The 27694-nt window shown below is 37.5% G+C and overlaps 2 protein-coding genes across 2 annotated transcripts; both read right to left on the reverse strand.

Moving 5' to 3' along the window:
* Positions 1-10519: 10519 nt before the first annotated feature.
* On the reverse strand, positions 10520-13912 carry LOC147292424 (F-box protein FBW2-like). Its single transcript, XM_086230327.1, has 3 exons — positions 13780-13912; positions 11834-12195; positions 10520-11063 (listed from the first exon to the last, which is right to left on the reverse strand). The coding sequence occupies exons 2-3, from the start codon at positions 12193-12195 to the stop codon at positions 10520-10522; spliced, it is 906 nt and encodes a 301-aa protein (XP_086086453.1). The 5' UTR covers positions 13780-13912.
* Positions 13913-16798: 2886 nt separating this feature from the next.
* Positions 16799-18305, reverse strand: LOC147292425 (uncharacterized). The gene is made up of 3 exons (XM_086230329.1): positions 18161-18305; positions 17065-17248; positions 16799-16973 (listed from the first exon to the last, which is right to left on the reverse strand). The coding sequence occupies exons 1-3, from the start codon at positions 18303-18305 to the stop codon at positions 16799-16801; spliced, it is 504 nt and encodes a 167-aa protein (XP_086086455.1).
* Between the last annotated feature and the right edge of the window lie 9389 nt (positions 18306-27694).

Consider the following 27694-nt stretch of genomic DNA (forward strand, 5'->3'; position numbering starts at 1 on the left):
TTAAGTTGTTGGGGCGTCACTACAGACTTGATGCCCAGTCACAGTAACAACAATTTTTCACTAGAAATGCAAGCATAAATGCTTACCGTGGGAGAGATGACTTGTCGCCGGAATGGGGGACTAGAGCTGAAATCGCTTCTAACGGGTTGACGGTCCAAAACTGAAATACACAAGCAAGCCCAGTCCTAAGTTTGCGGCTCGAATAAAGTTGCGCTAAAACACATGCATCGTACGGAACGACATGATGTTAAAACAGGGAGGTCACTTACTTTGTGTCTTTGTGCTTTACACGACGGGAGGTTGAACTTTGCGAAGCGCTGACGCGTGTTCAGAAAGTTTTTAACCTGACTGTGTCTCTCCCTGCAATGGGGAAGAACAGATACGTGAGTCTCTGCAATGCACAATTAAAACCCATAGGTTGGTTTAAATATATATATATATATATAAATATATAAAGTCTCAGCCTCGACATGGCTGAGGCTAAGGCTAAAAATCTCTCTCTTGCTGTTACTATTATCTCCATGTAACGTCTAGATCAACGAAACCTGGAGGTTTTGAGTCACTACCAAAGTAAGGGAGAAAGAGGCTTCAGCCTCCACATCCACTGCCCAGCACAAACAACCCAACAAAAATGGGCAATAGAAATACAAATAGTTTACCTTGCCAACAGCTTAGACGCAATCGAGCTCACACGCAATCGAGCTCACACGTGGTTGAGCAATTGCATACTCACTCCCTGAAATGTAAATAAAGGACGTAAAGGTGAGATTTTTCCAAAAAAAAACCACCAACTTCAGCCACGATAGGGCTGAGGCTAAGGCTAGCATATCTAATGCTGAATATATGCTAGCTTCAAAAAAAAAAAAAAACCAGCTTCAGCCATGGTAAGGCTGAGGCTGAGGCTGAGGCTAGCTTTACACCACAATTTTTTAACTTTCGCAGGTACCCAATTACACATGCTAGCTTTAACCCTTACTTGATGCCTGTGGATCCTCCCCTGTGGCTTCAGCCTTCTCTGTGGTTGTTCACTCTTGGTCACAAAGAAGCTTAACTCATGCTTGCTTCCACTGCTGCACGTAAGCTCGAGACGTAACGACTAACTTCAGCTTCTGCCTTGCTAAGGCTGAAGCCACAGACAAAATGTGCCTGGGTCTTGTTTCTCTGTGTTGGGAAACACAAAATGGAGATAAGACAAAGAGCTTTATGGTTTTTAAGCCTCTCTGTCTGAAGTAGATCCTAGAAAGACAAGTCGTGACTGATGGGTTATCTATGGTACCCACTGCATGAAGAAACCAACGAACCAATGGTCAATTGGTTGTTTTGTAGCATATAAAGAACAACCCACACACATATCAACTCCAACATAGCCAGCCAATGAAATGGGCTGGGCTTTTCTTTTTGGTCTATCTACCTCCACATGATGATCATTGTATAAGTGATATATATACCTCCAGTCATGCTTGTGTCTCAGTCCATTACCACAACACGGCGGAATTGAAATTCCTTGGTTGTTCATGATTTTGTTTTGGGTCCTCTCTTTGGCCCGGCATTTAGTGCACCAAAGTGGTCTGCGTCTCATGAACTCACAAATAGGATTATTTCGCTACCATTCATTTTGTTTATACGGTGCACAATTCCCATAGTCATTTCGGTTCTTCTTAATTGTGGACTTGGGGGACTAGATAGGGATGAAAGGGTGACTTTACACCGCTAGAATTTTGCTCGGAGAAATAAAATTAAAAATTTATTAAGTCCCCAACCAAGAAGTACCTTTTGGCCTGGGAACTTAGGGGACTTCTGTTGATATTGATCCAGCAAAATTACGCGTGGTAAAAATGGAAGTGATGACACGGGTTAAGAAAAGAAGTCCAAGAGACTATAAACGTGTTCATAGGCCTGAAAGGTCTAGTGAATGGGGTGAGGCCCAAGAATGGACTCGAGACCCAGGGACCAAGGCCTAACTGTGGGCTTGGCGACCAATGGGCCAAGGCCAATGAGGCTAGGTGATCCAAAGAAGCGAGGTTAGACTAACCTCGGCTTACGACACGGGTTAGTAGCCTGTGATGGACCATGGATTAGCCCCTATGGATATGAACACTCGATATCATGGAAGCGCAAGGCCTGGATGGGCTTTGGTGCGGTGAACGTGCGAGGCCAAGGATAGCTTAGCCTTGGCACTCAAGGAAGGCCCAAGCCTCAATGATCTAGGCTCAAGGCTTCGTTTTAAGGGGAATCTCATAGGCCCACGCTCCAAGGGATGCCTTGGGAAAGGGGGGTACTCTAGAGATGGCCCGGTACTAGTGTTGGCCCAAGATGACACTTGGAGACTCATAGAGTCCCAGGTGGTGAGATTCGCAGGCAATTAGGGTAGAGTAGATAGGCTTCTTGGTGAGAAGGCCTAGCTCGCGCAAGAGATAGCTTAGGAGGAGGCGTGTTCTACTTGAACAAGGAATCATGACCCTATCCTAAGTTAACTTAGGCGGCAAACTATCATGAATCCTAATTAAACAATGACTAGAAGACCTCGGTCAGAATCACTATAAAGAGGGTACCCTAGCCCTCAGGTATGACATGCAATCCTAACTCTCTAGAATACTCTGAAACAAGGTGTGTTTATTGACTTGAGCATCTGAGGGTCCTTGGCCGGTACCACACCGGTGCCCCCCTTACGCTTAGTGTTCTCAGTCCTAGTGTGCAGGGGAGAAGGAGAGTGACATAGTGCTCGATATAGGCCTTGACGTGGAGGTCAGAGGCTGAGTTGATCGCGTGACGAATTTTGCGCATCAACAATAGAAGCCAAAGGCCTTAGCCGGCGCCCATTCACTTTTTGTTCAACAGACTTCTATGATCAGTCATTTTGACTTTCATTGCTACAAATTATTTGAAAATCTTCTCCATCTTCTCTAAGTACATGCTTTTCTTATTTTTATCCCAACTTTAAAATAATATGCCACATAAGACTAAATTAAAACTATTTATTACATAATATGCCACTATAGTTAAGAAAAGAGCAAGAACCATATTCACACCCACCAAAATCCTTGGAAAGCAAGAGCCTTCTCTCAATTCGAGCATCCCCTAGTTTGCTTCCAGTGAAAACTTCCAAGAAAATGTAGTCTTTGAAAGAAATCTATTTTAGGAAAAGATATTAATTCTTGCTTAATGAATGACAATTAGACAACTAACCTTTCATACGCAATGGGTGGAATGGACTTTTCTCGAAGCAATGATATGTTACAATTGGGTTTTGACGAACAATGGGCGGCAAAGATCATGGATTGTATTTCTACTATATGCTTCTCTATCTGATGGCGAGGAGCCCCGCTTGGGCAAATAACACCAAAACGGGGGTTGCGGCAAGGGAGCCCCTTGTATCTGTATCCTTTCCTTTTATGTGGGGAGGGCTTTAGTGCTTTGCTACATGCGGCTGAGCAACAAGAGGTGATTCAAGGTGTTTGTGTGGGTTTTCATGCTCCGCCTATCACCCATCTCTTTTATACGGATGAGAGGTTACTATTTTAGAAGCCACCATGAAAACTGCCTGGGAGATCAAGAAAATTTTGTAGATTTATGAGCAAGTATCGGGTCAGGTGGTCACTTTTACCAAATCAACAGTTTGTTTCAACAAGAACACTGAGCATCTCATCCGCACCCTCACTTTGTAGGTCCTTGGGGTGCCGGTGGTTGCTTGCCACAAAAAATACTTGGGCTACCTATTGTGGTGGGAAAGGAGAAGAAAAAATTATTTCAGTCTATAAAGGATCATGTGTGGCGACGGGTGAACGGATGGGTGGAAAAACTGTTGTCGAGGGCGGGAAAAAAGATTCTTTTGAAGGTTGTTGTGCAAGCCATCCCAAAGTATTATTTGAGTATGTTTTGTATGCCCAAGGCCACATGTCATGAGCTAACCTCCATGGCCAGCCATTTTTGGTGGGGAAAAGCAAAAAATGGCAAGGGCATGCACTGGTTGAAATGGGAGAAATTATGCAAGTCTAAGTTTGACGGGGGGCTTGGGTTTCGTGATTTGCAATGTTTTAACAGGGCCCTCCTCGCAAAGCATGGCTAGCGGCTCCTCACCTCCCCTGAATATTTGGTGAGTCGGGTTGTGGAAGGCAAATATTTCACACTAGATGGTTTTATGCAAGCAAATTTAGGCAATCGTCCATCTCTATTATGGCGATCTTCACTTTGGGCACGTGACTTATTGCAAGCGGGGGTTCGATGGAGAGTTGGGAAATGGGAGTCTATCTCTGTTTATAATGATCGGTGGCTTCTGAGCCTTACTTCGTTTTGTGTTCAATCCTTTCCTACTTTGGATGAAAACGCTCGAGTTTGTGCTCAATTAACCCCAATGGGTACATGGAATTTTACTCTAATTTATTAACACTTTTGGATACAAAAAGTTGATAATATCACAAGTATTCCCTTTGGACGACTTAATCATGTTGACTCCTTAATTTGGCATTATACACAAAATGGCATCTATAGTGTGCGGAGTGCTTATTTGTTGGCGATGAGTTTAACTACACAGGTGGAAGAGGCATCTAGTTCTACGAGCAATTCTTACAGTGGTTTTTGGAGGAAGCTTTGGAACATGTAGGTGCGGGGTAAAATAAAAGTTTTTATGTGGCGTTGTTGTCAAAGTATTATCCCTTGCAATGCTATTTTGTTTCGAAGAAAAATTGCTCCTCAGTTGGGGTGCCCTCGATGCTGGATGAAGCTGGAGACTGTTTTGCATGCGTTGTGGGAATGCCGAGCAGTGCGTGCGGTGTGGCGGTTCTCCTCCCTTTCTGAAGTGGTTAGGTGGCCCATAGGCAGAACTTTGATTGATTTTCTCCATTTTACGCAGCAGGCTCTCTCCCAATGCGAACTTGAAACCTTCGCTTTTATCTGCTGGGGTATTTGGAATCTTCGGAATGATTTTGTTCACAACAATACAATGGAGGAGGCGAATATGTCGTTTGCCTGGTTGGCCCAATACGCGGACGATTTTAGGACGGCAAATCAATCGTTGTTGCATGGTTCTCTGGCTACGCCAACTTCAGTGGAACGGTGGGAATGCCCGAAGGAAGGTTTTTGGAAGATCAATGTTGGTAGAGGTAGATCAGGTACCAGTTGACTCCTAGGACTTAGGATGGTCATACGTGACAGTGCTATGGGGCTTGTTCTGGCTACGTCAAAACAGATCCAGGGTGTTCATACGCCTTGTGTCACCAAGCTTCTGGCAGCTGTGATGGGGTTAACTCTGGCCATGGATCTTGGTCTTACTCTATGTCATTCTGGAAATGGACTGTAGGGTGTGGTTGGTTGTGTAAATGTTGTTTCTCTATGCATGACGGCGAACGACAACTGGCCTGGTGGAAGATGTGAAGTAGCTGCTTCTTTCTTTTATGGATGGATGTTGCCAATTCCATAAGCGGGGATGCAACAAGGTAGCACATGTACTTGCCCAATATGCTTTAACCCATGTTGGGGTTTTACTTTGGACTGTTGTTTTGCCTACTTGGCTAATTGATGCTATGTATTATGACACTTCTTGATTAATCACATAGCTCTCTTTCAAAAAAAATAAAAATACACAAGGCCTTAAATAAAATAATACTAATGTAGCAAAATTAACAAATTACTAAATTAATGGTCATAACAGATTGATGACTAGGATTGTTGATTAGGATTGTACATTTAGCCTAACTAACTCCTCTATCATCTCCCCTCATGTTCATGGGAGGGCCAACCATGAGATTTCCTCTACGAAACAAGAATTGGCCAATATGTAACCCTTTTTTGAAAACATGTGCCAACTACTCAAAAGTGGAAATAAATTGGAGACATAAGTCTTTATGAGTAACCCTTTCCCAAATGAAATGAAAATCAACTTCTATGTGCTTTGTCCTGGGGCATGAAAGACTAGATTGGATGACATGACAATGGCAAACAAGCTGTCACAATGGATAATATATAGGAGTAGGTAGAAAGAAATGCAGATGGAGTGAAACACCTTCTTTGTTTCATCTAGGATCATCTCGCCATCATTGTCATGAATAATCATGTCCAATCCTATGCATGTACAGTTTTTCTAAACATTTATGTCAACTTTAACCTCATAAAAACCAACCTTAGGGTATGAAGTATTCTGGGAAAACTCGAAAAACAACTGAAAACCTTCCTTCCATTGGTAAGTGTAGTACCTCATTGAAAACTGAAAGAGTACTTCATATTTCTTTGGCAGCAGGGCACACCCAAATTGCATAAAATATAGTTTCATCACTCCCTCCACAGTATGGCATCTAGGGCTTGACAACAGAGTCCGCATAAAAAGATTAGATGCACATGGCAACACTTCATGACAAAACCTCTAGAAAAACAGTTTAATCTTTTGTGAAATTTACAAAGCCCAAATCCCTTTCCGATAGCTCGTATAATGACTCCCCTCTGTACTTCTCTCTCCTTCCTCCCTATCATTAATCATTTTTTCCAAATGGTAGCCACTCTTAACACTGTTGGTGCCATCTTTGTGTGGTGCCATACCAAACAGTCCACTCAATGTAGGGAGCCAAGAGGGATGCTGCTAATCATTTCCCCTCCCAAGGCAAGAAGTGATCATGCAATAATTATACATTCCAGTTTCTCGCCCCTGTGATAAGATCAGCAATTCAGATATCCCTATCCAAGGTTGGTGGTCGGGGATAGTATATTCCTTACTTCTCATTTGTTTTACCCACCAAAATCTTGTCACCATCAAATCTCCTTCTGAATGCCTTTCAACATTGAAAACACTCATGTAAAATGTCAATATGACTTGAATCACCCCTTTTATTAGGACTTATTTTCCCACTTTCGACAACAATTTCTCCTTTCATCCTTTCAATATATTGTTGCTATATGCAATCTTTCATTGTCTTAATCCGCCTTTTCTTTTCCCTCCCAACATTTGTGGGTAAGAGCCTAGAGATTTTTCATGATAGGCCACTATAAGAACACCCACCCGCTGGGATATGATTGTGTTAAACAAAAAATCTATATTGATACAAAAACATATTGCAGATTTATCAGAGTTAATTAACCCTCTGCTCAGAAACTTCCTTATAGATCGACCCGACGGATTTCATGAACCGCTCTAACCACCTTTAGAGTTGCATGCAAGAAGAGGATGTTATCTTTCTCGTAAAACAAATGAGAAATGGACGGTCTTGTGGGTGCCACCCGAACTCCATGGATCAGACCTGACCTCTGTACATGTTGTAACTGCAACTAAAGCTCTCGCTGCATAGCAAGAATAGGTAGGGGATAATGGACATCTTTGCCTTAGCCCCCGCTTAGGAACTATATGGCCAAAAGATGATCCACACCATAATACCACAAAAGTGACTACTGTTATGCAGTCCATTATTTTTAATATCCACCACCTGTCAAAACCAAGCTTTAACATCATTTCCTTCATAAATACCCACTCAACATGATCATAAGTTTCGGCCATGTCGAGTTTTATTGCCATCTTTGGGAAGTCACTAGCTCTGGTATTCTTAATAGCATGGGTGGTTTTGAACGTTATCATCACATTTGTTGAGAGAAAGATCCCACGTTGAAAAATGTGAGGCCTTGCATAATGGCTTATAAGGGTTTTGACTACTTTTCCCATTGCCAATTGATTTTGTGATGGATGCCTAGATTCCTTCATGATATCAAATCCGGATATCCACGTATTGTGCCAAACGGCCACACGTACGTGGTTTATAAGGGTTTGGATTACTCCTCTCATTGCCAATTAGTTTTGGGATGGATGCTTAGATTCCTTCATGGTAAGGATGTCAATTCTCCCCGCCAAACCTGATCCCCATTGGGACCCGCCCCATTAGGGGCGGGTTTGGGGGACAAAGAATAGGGATGGGGATAATTATTCCTCGACACGAGTTCGGGTTCGAGGATGCATGGGAATAAGGTCCCCGCTCGGCCCGTCCCCGTCCCCATTTATTATTTTATTATGTATGTAATATATATTTATATAATTTTTTGAGTATTCTAATTCTAATTTTACTTTAATATTTTATATAAATGTATTATATATATATTTATACATTATAAATTGTAAATTTATATATAATATAACTACTAGAAAACATAAAAATGAACTGTGCAACATGCATGTAACTATTATACATATATACCATGTATATATGTTTAGTTGTATGTATATATTATTTCTATACATTTACTTATTATGCATATATAATAATTTTGAAATTTTAATTTTACTTAATTTTAATTATATCCAATATAAATGGGGAACTCATTCCCCGTGGGGAATTCAATTCCCCGGAGGGGATGGCCGGGGATGGGGAATCCTCAACGGGGCATGAGGCGGGGATGGGGATGAAAATTTTTCGTGGGGACGGGGATGGGGAGGGAAAACTCAGTCTCGCCTTGCCTCGCCCCGTTGCCATCCCTACTTTATGATATTAGAGTAGGTTCACCCACGTGTGATAGGTCGAGTGGCCATACGTGCTCCACGTTACCCAATATGAGTATGAGTTGTCCACATGTTGTTCTTGAAGTGACGCCACACGTACGAAGGCGTGTAAGAATGAGGAGTGTTGTCCCACTTTGGAAAATTATAACCTTACAAAGTGGCTTATAAGGGTCTTAGTCTACATACTCCTCTTATTACCAATTGGTTTTGGGATGGATGCCTAGATTCCTTCATGGTATTAGAGCAGGCTATCCACGTGTTAGGCCCAATGGCCACACGTGCTCCCACGTCACTCAATATAAATATATTGTCCACGTGTTAGGCTTGAGTGACACGACACGTGCGGGGGCGTGTTGAGAGAGATCCCACATTGAAAAATGTGAGGTCTTGCATAGTGGCTTATAAATATTTGGGCTACTCCTTCGATTTTCAATTGATTTTGGGCTGGATTCCTAGATTACTTCAACATTATCCAAAATGTCGAGCAGGTACAAAGGTGCTTTGATTTTCTAATATTACCTGAGGTAGGATTTTCTTCAGTCGATTGGCTAGTGTTTTTGCCACTAATTTGCATACAGTAGTCACTTTCAGTGGCTAAAAAGTTGAGTCTTCATATTATTAATCATGATAGTGGTAGTAGTAGTGGCAATGGTGTTGGGGTGTGGAGGCAGTGGCAATGGTGTTGGCAATGAGGGTGGTGGTGGTGATGGTAGTGGTACTATAAGAAAAAAGAGTTTGAGCGACGAACCTCATTCCTCTCCTAAAGTTGATTTTCGTTGCCCAAATTTTTGGGTGACGAAATGTGTTCGTCAAAAGTTTGGTCGCCTAGTCATGACGTCCAAGACTTTGGGCGGCGAACATGTCAATTTAGTCGCCCAAAGATACCTGGGCAGACGAATTCAGTTCGTCTCCTGAGGTAACTTTGGGCGACAAACCACATGTTCGTCGCCCAAAGTATTTTTAGGCCACGGAATTGTTCGTCGTCTAAACATACTTTGGGCGACAAAATGATTGTTTCTCTCCCAAAGCATGTTTAGGCGACGAAATTGTTCGTCGCCTAAACATATTTTGGGCGCCAAAATTAATTGTTCCTCGCCCAAAGCATGTTTAGGCGACGAACATTTCCGTCGCCTAAACATACTTTGGGAGAGGAACCACAAATTCGTCGCCCAAAGTATGTTTAGGCGACGAACAATTATGTCGCCTAAACATATATATGTTTTTAAAACATTATTTTTTATTGAAATTATTTTTTAAAATTTAATATTTAAAAAAAAAAATCTTTATCCAAAAACTATATAACACAAAATTAATAAATTTATATATCAAAATATTCATACAAAGTAGCAACAATTTAATATTATATGCAAATATAATCGTACAAACGATCACTAATAGCCCTCTAGATCAATAACATCATCGACATTGGTGGAGGAAACTGTTTCTTTGGGCGAAGAACTCAATCTTTACTTTGGGAGAGGAGCCTAAAATGTCGTCACCCAAAGTATGACCCAATCTTTTTTTTGTCGCGTAATTTTAGGCGACGAATATTGTGGTCGCCCAAAGTCTTTTGAGGCGACGAAAATTTCATTCGTCACCCAAAGAGGCTTTGGGGGATGGAAATGTTCGTCGTCCAATACTTCATGGGCTTAGGTGACGAACCCCAATATTCGTCGCCCAAAGTGATGAATTTGTGTTCGTCGCCCAAATAGATATTTCTTGTAGTGTGGTAGGTGTGCTTTATCTTAGAATTTTGAAAATGACTTTTTTTTTTTTGGTCAATTGGAAATGACATTTATTTAGATGAAATTTAAAGTTTATGTACATAGAATTTTAAGATTTCCTTATCAATGATACCAAATGAGGGAATTGCACAGCTTGTCATTTCTTAAATTGTTAAGTTTAATTTTCCCATCGAAATAAGAATAAAGATCCATATATATCAAGATGAAGATACGTATTGCGAATATATATAGAATTAGATTCACTAATGTTGCAAATAAGTTGACACATATAAACACATCAACATACAGAAACTCATAAAGAGCTCAATTAATGTTCCCCTTCTCCTTCCCCATCAACCTCAAGGTCCTCAACCAACATAGAAGCTATTTCATTGACACGGTCTTCCGTCAACACGAAAGACTCAAAAAGATGAAAAGGAAATTCAAAACTCTTTTTCGAACCCTCACACATAAATTGATTAATGTTGGAAGCAAGTTGAGATATCTCCTCATCACCCTCATCAAAACCTGTACAATTCCTCACATCCAGAAACTCAAGATCCTTGCAGCCCTGCAGCAAAATGACAAGATTGTCCCTATCAATGCTTGCCCTGCTCAAGTTTAAGCACTTGAGCTTAGGCACCAAGTTGACAATCGCCAATGCGTCATTTTTACCAATATGGGCACAGGAGGCGACCATTAAATGAAAGAAATACTTGCAGTGCGTGCTCACCACTGCAAGAATTTTCTCCAAATTTGTGGTGCATCCCAGTGACAACACCAATAAATTTTCCCACTTGCCAATCAATTCTAGGTTTATGTCTTCATACAACAAAAACTTGGCTAAACCCAAAACCACAACGTCAGGACACCTGCAAATTAAGTTGCAACAATAACTATCATTGAAAATGTTTCTTGAGAGATCAAGGAAATATAGGCAAAGAAAATGAATAAATACTTCCAAATAGAAAAAAGAAAAAAAAAAAAAAAAACCTTCAAAATTATGGTCCCATTCAGTATTAGATGTTTAAAGACAATTATAAAATCTTGGAGGGATTAATGTCATTTTGCTCCCCCGACTATAACACTTGTATCAGTTTGCTCCCCAGACTTCTAATTTGAAAAATTAAGGACTCTGACTTTTTCAATTTTGCCAATTGAGGTTTTTTTGTCACTTTACACATTTTTTATCCAAATTTTTGAGGGCAAAATGGTCCCTTCCAATTAGATCTTATCATTTTTTTCTCATGCATAATTTTTCCTCTTTTATTTGTTGCTAAATTTTGCTTGATAAATTGACGGAATATCCTAAATTGGCTAAATTGACAAAGTCAAGGTCCTTATTTTTCTAAATTAATAGTCTGGGGAGCAAACTGATACAAGTGTCATAGTCTGGGGAGCAAAATGGCATTAATCCCAATCTTGGATTAAAATTTGTCAATATTTTCAATCATGGTTCTATATATATAGTACGTATTTGGAATTTTGTCAACACTCTAATTATTGAATTAAATATGAGTACATTGCTAATGTTTATTTGGAACTAACTTGTTAATATATGAGTGGCAGATTCCAGTTTATGAGGGGTTATGTACCCAAAAAAATGTAGCTAGTTATCTTAAGAAGAGACCGACAAACTTACACATTGGCAACATATTCAAACACTTCAGCTTTGCAACACCCAGGAAGCTTGATAGAAATAGCTTTTCCACAGCTACGATTGACAATAAACTTTATGAACTCAGTTTCAGAGAAGCGATCTTTGTCAACCCGATATTCAGAAACAAATCTATCATAAATGGGGTAATTGACATCTTCGAATGCAAACTCAGGTTCAAAATCTGGAAAGACAAGTTGTTTCCAGCATGAAGGGTTGAGACTTGCTTTGTACCATGACTTGCACACAAAAGGGACATCTAAAAGCAGTGACTCCATTCCAACTCTTCCAAACACTTTCACCAAACAGTCCATGTCCAACTCCTCCCATCTTCGTTGATCCTCCATCTACAGCAAATGACATATATGTACATATAGAGCCATAAATTTAATGATTCAATATCAATATATATACATATATGTGTGTGTGTGTATGTATAATTGTATATATATAACCAAATAAGAAAAAAGACTTAAAGTGAGTACTTCACCTAGTGCTGAGGAAATTAAGGTAAGAAAATCGGTTAGAATTATGATATTAGTCAAGTGTTCGATCCCTTCTAATGTAACCAAAGAAAAAGACCAAAAACATTTATAATAGGACTAATTACAAATAAATTAATAAAATTTTTTACAATTACATATTAATTAATGCACTTTCTCATAATTTCATTTTAGTCACTGTTGACCAAAATGAAAAAAAATTAAATTAAAATAAATTAACAAACATACATTACTTTTTAAATTTAGCCAAAAAGAAAAAAGTAGAAAAATTACAGTTATGAAAAGAATCGATCACCTTCAATTCACGAGATTCAGATGTAATGTAATGCTGGCTTGAGTACAAAGAGATCCCTTATATATATAGTAACAAGCAACAACACAAGCGAATGAGCGATGCTTGATTGCCCAAAAATAATATTTTAAAAAGAGAAATGCTGCGTCAGTAAAACGATTGGATCTGGATTTTTGGAAATGAGAGTGCTTTTATCTAATTAATGTTGGCCAATAATTAAATGCAATACCAAAGTTTTAGTCTTCCCGAGTTATTTCATTACCGAGGTACGTAAAGGAAATGAAAGGGTTAAACACTGACAGAATATTTTCTACAACAAAAGCTCCTCAAAAAGCGTCCGACTCCTTTAACTTCAGCTTTTAAAAGGCTATCAAATCAAACATCTCCAATAAATCTCCCACTATAATCTAACATCTCTCACTGTAAGCATAAGTAAATACACAAATTAGGAGAGCTAAAATCCCAATAAAAAGCAAGCAAAGTTACTGGGCTATAATACAAAAGCTTAGGCATGCTACCAATAACAACATATATTACATATGGTTGCATGTCATCTGCGTGCACCTTCTGTGTGTTGTACCTGGTCTATTCATATATCATAATGTAGCTAATTCAAGAATACAAATTACATTATATCAAATCAGTTTATCAAATTAAATCATATATGCATACGAAATACCTATTCTGAGTAAATGACCATCAACAATTTAGTCTGTGTCCTTGAATATTAAAAATAAAGTTAGCAACAAAAAAAAAAACTATACAAACTTACAACGAATTCTACCAAGTATGGTTTCCAAGTAGACAAAATATAACCAAGTAATTACAACAATCTGAAACTGAACAAAAGAATTTATCTGATCAAGCGTAAAGGAGTTATGAAGGTGAGGTCTCAACTATAAAGCAGAAGCAATGTTGTCATCACAGTTCATTGCAATAAATAATACTAGAAGCAGAGCAATTACTTCATTCAAACAGTGAAATACTGAGGGAAAATCCAACTTTCCATGAGGGAAGATCCAGAGCAATGAGTTAATGAAAGTATGAAAAATTTGACAAAAAATGGACCCATCATTCGAATAAAAAGGAAGGAAATTAAAAAAAATTCTGAAGTAACGAAATCAACCATAACTTACAATAAGAGAGGAATTATTTTCTTCTTGTTTGTTGCTAGGAGCCAAGTAAAACTGGAAAAAGGTTTCCCCTTTCTTTACTACTCAAATTAATGAATGGTAATTCCTTTCGCTTTTTTGATTCTATGGATACATCTGCTGGAAATTGGACGTGGATGAAGAGAAAGAAGAGGAGAGGAAAGAGAGTTACTGCATCATGTATTGCTTTATTTAAGCAACCTTTGGTAGTAGAGCACAGCTGTAATTTAAAAGCAACCTCAGATTATTGCCCTCTTCTTAAGTTATCTCATACTTTTGTAAAAGGTAATACATTTCCAAAAGTGTACAGAGCTTAAAGCTTTTCGTTATTTTAGAGTTTCAAGTTTGCTAAGATACTTGCTGAGGCATGTACGGGTGTCAAGTTGTTTTTCTCTCATTGGTAATTTGAAAGCAACCTCAGATTATTGCCCTCTTCTTAATTAAGTTATCTCATACTTTTGTTAAAGGTAATAGTGTAATATATTTCCAAAAGTGTACAGAGCTTTAAGCTTTTGTTATTTTGGAGTTTCAAGTTTGCTGAGATACTTGCTGAGGCATGTACGGGTGTCAAGTTGTTTTTTTCTCATTGGTGAAATACCTGGTGAGGAGAACATGGAGATGAGCAAGACAAAGAGCGGAGAAGATGGAGGCGAGTTGCAACACTTAGCAGCAAGAGACGCTTCACGGCAAGACCCAGGGCTTTCAGCGCTAGTTTGTGATTGTCCCTTCGTGTCCCACGTACCTATTAGTGTGGGACATAAATTTTAGGCATAAATTCATTTTAGACACATAAGTATATATATCATTTCAACGGGATCCACGAATTTTAAAATATTTCAAATATACACCCGATCTACTATCTAAATTGAAAAATGGACTTCCGTCCATTGATTTGTTGAGAGATCAGTTAAATACCAGCTTGTATTTTGCTGATCGGGATTAGTTGGCGACGTGGCGCCATCTCAGCAAATTTTTCCTGCCAAATGAGCGACACGGTGACACATGTCCACCTAACCCTTGACACAAGCCCACAAACTAGCTCATCATCTCTTTCTCGCTCGTCGAACACAGATGAGAGATTCATATTCGAATTTGGAGGAAAACGTGATGTTTTTGGGAGACTAAATGATCAGGAGAGCATTCGACGAGTGGAAAAAAGGTGATGGGTGTGTGGGCCCGTGTCAGGTGGACATGTATTGCTCATTTGGTGGGAAAAGTATGTTGAGTTGGCGCCACGTCGCCAATTAATTCCCGTCATCAAAAGCCAAGCTGACATTTAACTGATCTCTCAACAAATCGATGAATGAAAATCCATTTTTCAATTTAGATAATAAATCGAGTGTATATTTGAAATATTTGAAAGTTTGTTGACCCCGTTGAAAAGACATATATAGTTATGTGTTTAAATTGAATTTATGCCATAAAACTATGTCTTATTCGTGCCAATGCCCCCTGAAATTAACTTCGATTTTCAATTTGCCCCCTGAAACTTCATTCCTCCCACTTTGCCCCCCAAACTTTACAAAATCATATATTCCGTCATGTCCGTCTATAGATCCGTCAAAGCAACTGACATGGAAGGGCATTTTGGTTTGTAAGACGCCAAGTGTACAAAAAATTAATAAAAAATAATTTTCAGATTAAAACTTAAAACAAAAATTATAACTTAAAACTTAAAATAAACTTAAAACAAAAATTAAAACTTATTTTTTAATTTTCAGATCCCCCATTGGCAAAAAAAAAAAATTCAGATCGCCCCCACCCAAACCCAGTCGCTAGCCCCCAGCCCCACCACCGGCAAAAAAAAAAATTCAGATCCCCCACTCAAACCCAGTCGCCAGCCCCACCACCGACGAGTCCTTTTTCCGACGCATTCAGATCCCCTCCACCCAAACCCAGTCGCCAGCCCCACCACCAGCAAGTCCTCTTTCCGGCGCAACACCCCACCCAGCCATTGGCCAGCCTCTCATCCCTCTCTCTGTCTTTCTCTCTCTGTCTTTCCCTCTCTGCCTCTCCTTCCCTTTCTCCTTCCCTCTCTCTTTCTCTCTCCTTCTTCTTCTCTCTCTCCTTCTTTCTCTCTCGTTTTTGCCCCAGATCGGAGTCGACCGGAGGTCGGCAACTTCCATAATCGGCGACTTACTCGAAGGTGAGCTACTTTGGGTTTCCAGCGCCTTTGGGTTTCTGGCGACAAAGGAAGAGAGGAAGAGAGAGAAAGAGGAGAGAAGGGAAGAGAGAGAGACAGACAGAAAGAGGGAAGGGAGGTTGGTCGGTGTCTGGGTGGGGTGGGGTGGTGCAACGAAAAGAGGAGCTGCTGGTGGTGGGGCCAACGGCTGGGTTTGAAGGCCGGGATATTCAAAGGAAGTTTCAAAGGGAAGAGGAAGAGAGAGAGAGATTCAAAGGGGTCCCACTTAATGCTGATGTGGAGCTGATTTGGCATCTTGTCAATCTGATTCAGCTTTGCGTCAGGTAAAAGACCTAATTGCCCCACCACGTAAGCGCCATGTCAGCTGCTTTGACGGATCCATAGACGGACATGACGGAATATATGATTTTGTAAAGTTCGGGGGGCAAAGTGGGAGGAATGAAGTTTCAGGAGGCAAATTGAAAATCGAAGTTACTTTCAGAGAGCATTGGCGCGAATAAGCCTAAAACTATATAATAAAAAACAAGAAAGAAAAAAAATTTAAAACAACAAATTAGACATTTCTGATGGACTGTGGAGTGCACTGTTTGCAAGATATGATATTCCCACATAGATCATCAAATTCAAATTGGATGTTCTGCATATATAAAACTGTAAATAGTATATGATTTGAAATCAAAATTCAAATCCCAATACAAGAATACAAACGGGCCCTAAGCCCTAAGGATACTTTTCACTGCTTCTAATTGAGTAAAGCAAATTGTCCCTTCACAGATTTTGGTGGAACAACCGTAGGAACTTATTGGCTGTGATCTTATTGGTTGTGACACTCGCGCGTTTCCTTACTATATATATTTAAATCTACCTTCTTATATAATTCCTGGCCACAGCTTTCTTGTTATTAATAACTAATTCCACTTTGCCTTCTACTCCACCAAGGACAGCTTGTATGGAGGATGCAGAATGAAAGACAATGCGGGCATAGTGTGGTTTCATGACTTCCTGCATATACACAGATCTAATAGCTCCATATTTCCTGTCAGAAATATTATTCATATAAGCATATATGCAAGTTAAGTACGTACGTACTAATGTTCATGCTTAATTACATCAAAATTGATCTATACCTGAAGTAGTCTCTGATTTCGTCTTCAGAAATGGGGGAATGTCGAGAAAATTTCAACATGAGAGTTTTCTTATGTCGTTGAGGATCACCGTCCAGTTCCTCCTGATCACCACCACCATTAGTCAATTGCAAAGGACCCATTTCATCATTCAAACCACCATAGCCTAGTGTAGAAGGAGTTATATCTGTTGAAGAATCAATTCGCATGTATAACCGAGTTACAAACCAAGTAAAATGTTACCACCAGATATCGAGCATGTTGGGAACTATGAATCAGGACCACAAAATCCACAAAATTATACCTAACTAATCACCGTTTATAAAACATGCATAGAGCTACATGTCGGGTTATGGGTACGAGGGCCACCATAGGCCCACATGTAGCTCCACCCTTACCAATAGAATGAACGTAATATCATAATAGTGGACTGTAAGATGGAAAGATCCTCATAAGACTTACTCAAAATTAAGCGTAGGTCCAATTTTGGACGGCCATTCAAATTACAACCATTTAGTTGTTTAGATTTATTTAGGATTATAAGTTATATGAGGGTTTTGATAGAGTTTCTAGATGTGTGGAGGTTTAGGCAAGTTTTTTGGGTGATTAAGGGTTTAAAATTACGAACTATTTTTTTAATGAGTTTTTGTCTTTTTCTTATTCCATTATTGATGTAGTCAATATTTTAGAGTATAGAATAACTGTTAGAGGTTCTATTTTATGTTTCAACTCTCCAGTTTTGGGCAATTCTATATCCTAAAGTATTAAACTCTTTCGAGAATGAGATAAAAAAAATGAAAAAAAAAATCCTATAAAATATTCGTTCATTCTTTAAATTAAAGAACGTGTGTCCTATAGAGAGAAAAATTATATATATACACATACATATAGGAAAATTTTTTAGCATATATAAAAAAACAAAATACATAAAGAAGACCGGTAGAGGATCCTATCTTCCTAAAATAAACTTCAAGTTGATACTTGTAAATATTTAAGAGGATATTTATTTATTTAATGTAATAACTAAATCATCGATACTACAAGGAAATGTATTAAACCAAGAGAAATTTGGGCGAGATTTACTCACTAATAGTGTCACCGTCATGGAAAGTCTTTGTAGCAGCCTGGTGCTTGTAATCGACATTGCCAATGGTATTCTGTCCAACAGAGTCTCCAACCTTGTATGCAGCTGCATGACATACCTGCACCACCACAGCCATCATCCCTATCCCCACCAAAGCCATGGCTACAAACTTTGAGACTGACATTAGTAGGTTACTTATATGGTTTAGATGAGCTGTGAGAGCCTGAGAGGGGCTTCCTTCCTGGGTATTTATAAATCTTTTGGACTGACTGGGTTATAAAAAGAGATTATTTTTTTTAATCACAAAGAAGGTTAGAATTTGCCAATCTATACTATGATAAAGCCAGAATGACAGTTTTGGTAATAAACATTTCACCAAATATGAAATTGCCTAAAATTATATCATGGACAAAAGCTATGATTTATTTTAACTGTCACCAAAATCCCAAAGCCACTACATACCAAACCAATATCCAAAAGCCAAAGCCAAGAGAACTCTCCCGAATTTCCAAAAGCCCAAAGGTACCTAGTGGCTTTTGGATATTGCAGATAGTTAAAACAAATTATAGCTTTTTGTACTTGAGAAATGTGGCTTTAATTTGAAATGAATTTTAAAAAGGGGAAAATCTCGACTTTTACTCATTGTCTCAGTTAAGAATGCGGCATTGAAAGTGTTCCAATCAAGGACTTTCCGTCAATTTCGTTATAACCGTCATTTAAAATTGGTCACGTGACCCGCACGTGACCAATTTGTGGGAGCAAAAACTTTAGCAAAAGGCCTCGACTTTTACTCCTTGTCTTAGTTGAGGGTACAACATTCAAAGGGTTTCAAGCAACGACTCCTAGTTTACCTAAGTGCCAATTAATCAAGAACTTTTTGTCAATTCATTCATAACTGTCGTTTAAAATTGATCACGTGACCAATTTGTGGGCCAAAAACATCTTTTCCCTTAAAAAAAATATCGTTAATAGAATTTTTAAAATTAAATCAAAAAAGAAAAATAAAAAAGAGGGGGAAGCAGACGCAGAATTCTCCCACACCCACCCACCTCCACCCACCTCCATTCCCCTTTCCGACCACTGGCCGACAACTACCCCATCCTCTTGCGACTCGCCTCTTCCCCCTGCGTAGTGATCAACTTCCCTCTGCAACCACTCTCACTGTCACTCTCTCTCTCTCTCTCTCTCTCTCTCTCTCTCTCTCTCTCTCTCTCTCTCTCTCTCTCTCTCTCTCTCTCTACTTGGCCGACTCTGAAATCAAACTCCACGAAGACATCCAGAAGAACAAGGTCCTCGCCGACACTCTTGAGCTCTACCCGGACCTCGTCAACCTCAACGCCGTCCCTTCCATTCTCAACGTGCGGGTATGGGTGAGGAGGGTTATGCGTCCTCCCTAGTCCTTCCCAATTTTTTAAAATTATTTTAATTTTAATTTTCAATTCTTTTAATTTTTCTATTACTATTTTTTAACATTGTGACCAATTTTAAACGGTATTTATGACTGAATTGACTGAAAGTCCTTGATTGGTACTTAGTAAACTAGGAGTCCTTAATTGGAACACTTTGAATGTCGCATTCTCAACTAAGATAAGGGGTAAAAGTCGAGGTATTTTGCTAAAATTTTGAGAAAATGAGAGGATAAGGACTCCAACATATGTGTCGGAGCCAAATCAGGACTCCCGCTTCAAAAGTTCATCTGTTAGGACTACTACTTTACTTAAGCATCAAATAAGGCTATTCCATCAAATTCGGCCGTTACATTTTTCGTCAAAAATATTAAAATATTTTTTTGGGTTAATTACATATATATACCTCAATTATACATCACTTATCAATTGGGTACCTCTGGTTCAAAAACTTTCATTTGGGTACATCAACTTCAATATTTCGTCAACTTAGTACCTCCGTTAGTCTGACCGTTAAATGCCTACATGGCGTTGACGTGGCACACGCGGACCCACCACTAAATGTTGACTTGTCTTTTAAAAAAAGCTATATATACAAAAATTAATAAAAAAAAAACCATTAAAATTATATAAAATTGAAAGAAAAAAAAAAAAAGCCAACCCCCACCTTTGAGCTGTGAGAGGCTGAGAGGGGCTTCCTTCCTGGGTATTTATAAATCTTTTGGACTGACAGGGTTATAAAAAGAGATTTTTTTTTTTTAATCACAAAGAAGGTTAGAATTTGCCAATCTATACTATGATAAAGCCAGAATGACAGTTTTGGTAATAAACATTTCACCAAATATGAAATTGCCTAAAATTATATCATGGACAAAAGCTATGATTTATTTTAACTGTCACCAAAATCCCAAAGCCACTACATACCAAACCAATATCCAAAAGCCAAAGCCAAGAGAACTCTCCCGAATTTCCAAAAGCCCAAAGGTACCTAGTGGCTTTTGGATATTGCAGATAGTTAAAACAAATTATAGCTTTTTGTACTTGAGAAAGGTGGCTTTAATTTGAAATGAATTTTAAAAAGGGGAAAATCTCGACTTTTACTCATTGTCTCAGTTAAGAATGCGGCATTGAAAGTGTTCCAATCAAGGACTTTCCGTCAATTTCGTTATAACCGTCATTTAAAATTGGTCACGTGACCCGCATGTGACCAATTTGTGGGAGCAAAAACTTTAGCAAAAGGCCTCGACTTTTACTCCTTGTCTTAGTTGAGGGTACAACATTCAAAGGGTTTCAAGCAACGACTCCTAGTTTACCTAAGTGCCAATTAATCAAGAACTTTCCGTCAATTCATTTATAATTGCCGTTTAAAATTGATCACGTGACCAATTTGTGGGCCAAAAACGTCTTTTCCCCTAAAAAAAACATATCGTTAATAGAATTTTTGAAATTAAAAAAAAAAAATAAGAAAAATAAAAAAGAGGGGGAAGCAAACGCAGAATTCTCCCACACCCACCCACCTCCATTCCCCTCTCCAGCCACTGGCCGGCAACTACCTCATCCTCTTGCGACTCGCCTCTTCCCCCTGGGTAGTGATCGACTTCCCTCTACAACCACTCTCTCTCTCTCTCTCTCTCTCTCTCTCTCTCTCTCTCTCTCTCTCTCTCTACTTGGCCGACTCTGAAATCGAACTCCACGAAGACATCCAGAAGAACAAGGTCCTCGTCGACACTCTCGAGCTCTACCCAGACCTCATCAACCTCAACGCCGTCCCTTCCATTCTCAACGTGCGGGTATGGGTGAGGAGAGTTATGCATCCTCCTTAGTCCTTCCCAATTTTTTAAAATTATTTTAATTTTAATTTTCAATTCTTTTAATTTTTCTATTACTATTTTTTTAACATTGTGACCAATTTTAAACAGCATTTATGACTGAATTGACGGAAAGTTCTTGATTGGTACTTAGTAAACTAGGAGTCTTTAATTGAAACACTTTGAATGTCGCATTCTCAACTAAGATAAAGGGTAAAAGTCGAGGTCTTTTGCTAAAATTTTGAGAAAATGAGAGGATAAGGACTCCAACATATGTGTTAGAGCCAAATCAGGACTCTCGCTTCAAAAGTTCATCTGTTAAGACTACTACTTTACTTAAGCATCAAATAAGGCTATTCCATCAAATTCGTTACATTTTTTGTCAAAAATATTAAAATATTTGTAAAAATAAAAAAATAACACTAGAAGAATAAAATTAATAAAGAAACTAAAAGAAGAAAAAATAAAAACAAACTAAAAGAAAAAAAAAAAAAGTTCTTTTTCAGTTTCTTTTTAATAGGGAGAATTTTAGCTAAAGGATTCCAACTACACCCCATGTCTCTATTCATGACATTTCATTTTGTGTCAACGAAGGACTGAAATTCTCATTTTGTGTCAATTAAGGACCCTGTTTTTTTTTTTTATCTCAACTTTGGCCCGACATTGGACCCATCAAACCTCCATTAAATTCAGCAAACTTATATTGGGTTTAAAGCTATGCATCTCTTCTTTACAACCATATAAAGATCACTTAAATCGGACATCTACAACTCCAGATAATCGGCCCCAAAACTATCTGTTTGGACCTCTGGGGGCATGTGTGTATAGTCACTGATGTATGAGGACATGTGTGTGTTCAACACATGATCTATCACTCCTGGTAATAGGAGACATGTTTCAAGAGACAACAGATATTTAGATTCATGAATCTTTGGCCAAAGTACTAGATCATGGAAACATGGTTTCATGGTCGAATAGAATCTATACATAAGTGTTGGGTCTCAAGGATTATGCTAAGGTTGACGGAATTCCATACCTAACTATAGTTCATGAATATAGGATGATAGAGAGACTATATTGTATTGCAATCGAAGACTGAATATGTTATTCTCTCTTTCGATTATTCTGGGTAGTCAAGACACTCTGCTAGGCGTCAATCTTGACTTGAGGAGACCTAAGGGTAAAATGGTATTTTACCCAGATTGGGTTATTTTGAGAACGTGTCTTAATCCACTACCGGATTCAATTGGAACCTAAAAGGTCACACGCCAATAGGTGTGAGATGGTATTAGAAATGAGCTTGGACAGAATTAATTAATGGGTTAATTAATTGAGGCTAAATGATAATAGAAAGAATATTAAATTGATGGGCTTTTGGGTTTATTAATTAATGAAGAGTAAATTAATTAATTAATTAATTGAATGATTAATTACCTAGTCAAATGGACCAATCAACTTTGTCCATAAGAATAGGTGGCCGGCCCCCCCTTTGTGGAACAAGAGTGTTCCACTCAAGTCTATTTAAATAGGCTTATAGTCAAGTTGTCTGACTAAGTGAAACTCTTTGAAAAATCACTTTACGTCCTTTCTATCAAAAGACCAATCTTGAGAAAGAGAGCTAGCACTCCCATTCTCTAGAGAATTCATCCATTTCATCTCCTCCTAGCGTGGACTAATTAGAGATCATACATTTTTGTGTGACTAGAAGGACCAACTAGCGGAGAGCTTGTGGATTCGCACCTTGGTAGGCTTCTAATCGAGAGAACAAGGTATGAATCCTATTTTGTAAATCATAGTTATTATTGTATCATATCTCAATCTGAAACATGATCATATAAAATTTATTTCCCGCTGTGTTTATATGATCATTTTCTAACAGTTCCTCATTTTCACTAGCACCACTATGTGAAGTTAGAGTTACTTACTCCTTGGTTCTTTGGGAGTCTCTCTAAAAAGAGACATACCAAAAGGGAAGAAAATTCTTATAGTTTAAAAGTTTTCTTTGGAGAGCTTGCCAAGAAGGAGGAGTCCTAGAGTTGGAGTCTAGCTTTGGAGGTCTACAATTCGGTAAAAAAAAATTTATTTTTGCTTTATTTATTTTTCTTAGGCTTTAATATTATATTGCATATTTAGATTAATTAAGCAGAATTTATTTATTAATTAAGCATGTCTAAGTTTATTTTGGATATTTAATTGCTTAATTTATTTGGTTAATTAATTAAGCATGATTAGTTGTAACCTTAATTTGAAGATTTAATTATAGGTTATTAACAAGTTTCTATTGTAGAAATTAAGTTGGATTAAAGCTATTATTCAAGTTTAATTAATTAGTGGAATATTTTGGAGAAATACTAATTAATTAAATACTTGGATTATTTAGGTTTGATTTATTCTAACCTAAATTAATTTGTGGAATTGTTTTGAACTAAAGCAATTAGTCAAGTACGTAGTTTGACTTAAAGATAAAACTTGAAACTTAGAAACCCTAAAGATTAGAGTTTAGTCCACTTATGACTAGTTTTTAGGGACGTATGACCTAAAAAGATGAGTCATAATGAGATTGTGTTGAACTTAGCTTTTGACTAAGTTTTCGTATTATCGGACACTAGGAACATCAATTATCGAATAATTTCTTTGTGAAGTGACAAGTAAACGATGAATTTGAGACAGATGAGGATGCATAGTCTATGTAAAAGAATACGTGAAGAGCATTGAATTCCAGGTAGGGAAATTTATCCTACATTCCTAACTATTGACCTTGTGTATGTTTGTGTTTTTTAATTATTAACATGTTATTATGCATATGTTTATTGGTCTGAGAGTAAGGGTAGCGTTGTCGCACATGACCTTGGGTTCAAATCCCTAAATCTTCGGGAAGAATTGATCAGTACATTATAAGGAATTCAGCCAAGCTAACATGTGGCTATGTGTGCTTGTGCGAAGCAGGGACCGATGATTGATCAGATGACAGTGGTATGGTATCTTAATTGCGAGTTCCTATTTATGTTTACCGTGACACTCTCGCTATGGATGTTATTTCTTTGATTATAGTTGGTCATAGTTGTACCTAATGTGTAACAACCATCATGTATGAATAATTTGTTATGAAATTGCATGATTATAATTATCTACATCTACAACCAAGTCATAAATATGTTTTGAAAAAGATTTCAAAGGAAAGGTTTGAAGAACTTATTTTGATGATTTGAGGATCCATAAGAAAATGATTTCTATTATGATTTACACTGAGTAATGTTTTGTGGTTTTCAAACTAGCCAGGGTCCCCTGAGAGAAAGTTATGATCGTATGAGATGCTTACCCCCTATATTATTTTTGTGTTCCTTATTTATTAGATGTTTTTATAGGTATGAAGCACAGTAAAGAGACGAATTTGGAGGATGGTCGAGCATAGTAGCATCGTGAGACTTGTAAACTATTTGCATTTAATTGGTGATGTCATTTAATTGTTTTCTCGTATCAAGTATGTTTTATTGATCTTTCCTCCATTGATTGAAGATGATTTTGAGTTATTTACTTTGATTTTACATTTGCGTAGCTTTAAAACCTTTATTCTATGCTTGCTATATATGTATTTCGAATTTATGTAATTCTTCAAGGTTGCAATGAACTACCGTAACCTTGAGGGTTGGTTTTATGAAGAAGTTTTATTTTTTACTTCACATATTTTCCGCTCTTTATTATCTCTGATCCAACCCATACTAAATCCAAAAGGCTTAACCCGCCTTGAGTATCTAGGGGAATTAATACTTGATTTAGTGGTATTAATCTTTTATGTCATTCAAAGTATATGTCTCTGTTGCATACCCGGGGTTCGGAGTGTGACAACAAGATATTCCCACTAAATTCTTTGTATAGAAAAATGGAAAAATAAGGCCACCGTGCTTTTTGTTCATGGATTGGACTTTGGAGTATCCCATCTAGTTTCCTTGTGGATGTAGCAGATGGGTCTTGATCAGTTTTTTTTTATTTTTTGTCATAGGGTCTTGATCAGTTAAGCAGGAAAAAAAATGCAAAATAATTTGAACCTCTTTGACAAAAAAAAAGGTTTTTTTTTTTTTTTTCAAAGTCCAAAATGAAAAATACCTTAATCGGTCGCTCCACCTGCAAAAACACGGTGATTAAAAGGGAACCATAATTATACACCGTATATCTTGAGTTGGTGAATTTATTTGTTACCAACTTTGTGAAAAAGCTCAAGAGGTATAATTTTGTTTTTTTTTTTGTTGGAAAAGACGAGGTGTACACAAACGAATATGTCCAAAGCTTAGTACAAAGCTCAAACACATAGGCCTCGTTTGGATCATGAGACATAACAAGACTATTCAATTAAAATAGACAATAGTCCCATGTCCCATATTTGGTGCGCTTACAAGATATATGGGACTAAACACTTGGTCCCAAATAAGTGAAAATTTAGGGTTAATTACAATTATATACCTCAACTATACACCACTTTTCAACTTGGTACCTCAAGTTCAAAAAGTTGCATTAAGGTACCCCAATTACGAAACCATGTAAGTTAGGTACCTCTGTTAGTTTGGCCGTCAAAAAGGCTGTTATCTGATAATGTGGCAGGCCACTAAAATGCTTCATTTCAATTTAGTACCTCAACTTTACCATATTTTTCAAGTTCATACCTCAAATTAAAAAACTTGCAAATAAATAAATGTTTTTCAGTTTTTATCCCAACTTCAACCCAGCTTTTGACCCATCAAATCTCCACCAAAATTATCAATCTCATACTTATTTTAAAGCTATGAATCTCCTATTTACAATTATATAAAAATAATACAAAAAAGAGTTATGAAACTCGAGATAAGTAGTTACAAAGTAGGCTACCCGAAACTGCTAAATTTTCCAAATAAATTTGCAATTTTCAGTAGCCTAATTTGTGACTACTTATCTCGCGTTTTATATCTCCTTTTTGAATTATTTCTATATGGTTATAAACAAGAGATTCATTTGTTCAAAATGAGTATCAAATCGTTGGTTTTGGTGAAGATTTGATGGGTCAAAAGTTGGGGTGAAGTTGAGATAAAAACTGAAAAACATTTATTTATTTACAAGTTTTTTAACTTGAGGTATGAACTTGAAAAACATGGTAAAGTTGAGGTACTAAATTGAAATTAAGTCTTTTAGTAGTGTGTCACGTCATCAAATAACGGGATTTTTGACGGCCAGACTAATGGAGGTACCTAATTGACACGATTTCGTACTTAGTGTATCTTAATGCAACTTTTTGAACTTGAGGTACCAAGTTGAAAAGTGGTGTATAGTTGAGGTATATAATTGTAATTTACCTATTTTCTTCTTGGTTTTTTTGTTTTTTTAATTTAAGGGTAAATTACAATTTAATACCTCAATTTTACCTCGGATTTCAAGTTAGTACCTCAAGTTTAAAAAGTTGCAATTTCATGCCTCAACTTTCATTTTATGTCAAGTTAATACCTCGATCTGTTAGTCTTGCCGTCAAAAATGTCATTATCTGATGATGTGTCACACCATTAAAATGCTTTATTTCAATTTAATACCTCAACTTTATCATATTTTTCAAGTTTGTACCTCAAGTTAAAAAACTTGCAAATAAATAAATATTTTTTCAGTTTTTATCTCAACTTCACTCCAGTATTTTACCCATTAAATCTCTACCAAAATTATCAATCTTATACTCATTTTGAAGCTATGAATCTTCTCTTTACAACCATAAAAAGTCATGCAAAAATGAGTTATGAAACCCAAGATAATTGGTCACAAAGTAGGCTACCCAAAAGTGCCAAATTTTCCAAACAAATTGACAATTTCAGGTAGCCTAATTTGTGATTACTTCTTTCGCGTTTCATAGCTCCTTTTTGAATTATTTCTATATGGTTATAAAGAGTTGATTCATAGCTTCAAAATGAGTATGAAATTGTTGATTTTGGTGAAGATTTGATGGGTCAAAAGTTGAGGTGAAGTTGAGATAAAAACTAGAAAACATTTATTTATTTGCAAGTTTTTTAACTTGAGGTATGAACTTGAAAAATATGGTAAAGTTGAGGTACTAAATTGAAATAAAGCCTTTTAGTGGTGTGCCACGTCATCAGATAACAGTTTTTTTTACGACCAAACTAACGGAAGTATTAACTTGAAACAAAATGAAAGTTGAGGCATGAAATTGCTTTTTAAACTTGAGGTACTAACTTGAAATCTGAGATAAAATTGAGGTATTAAATTGTAATTTACCCTTAATTTAATTTTGAGTATTTTAATTTTTTTTTTAATTATTTATTTTATGGGTTAATTTCATTTATATACCTCAACTATACATCACGTAT

Source organism: Dryas octopetala, chromosome 2 (genome assembly GCF_963921425.1).
Source record: "Dryas octopetala chromosome 2, drDryOcto1.1, whole genome shotgun sequence".
Lineage (NCBI taxonomy): Eukaryota > Viridiplantae > Streptophyta > Magnoliopsida > Rosales > Rosaceae > Dryas > Dryas octopetala.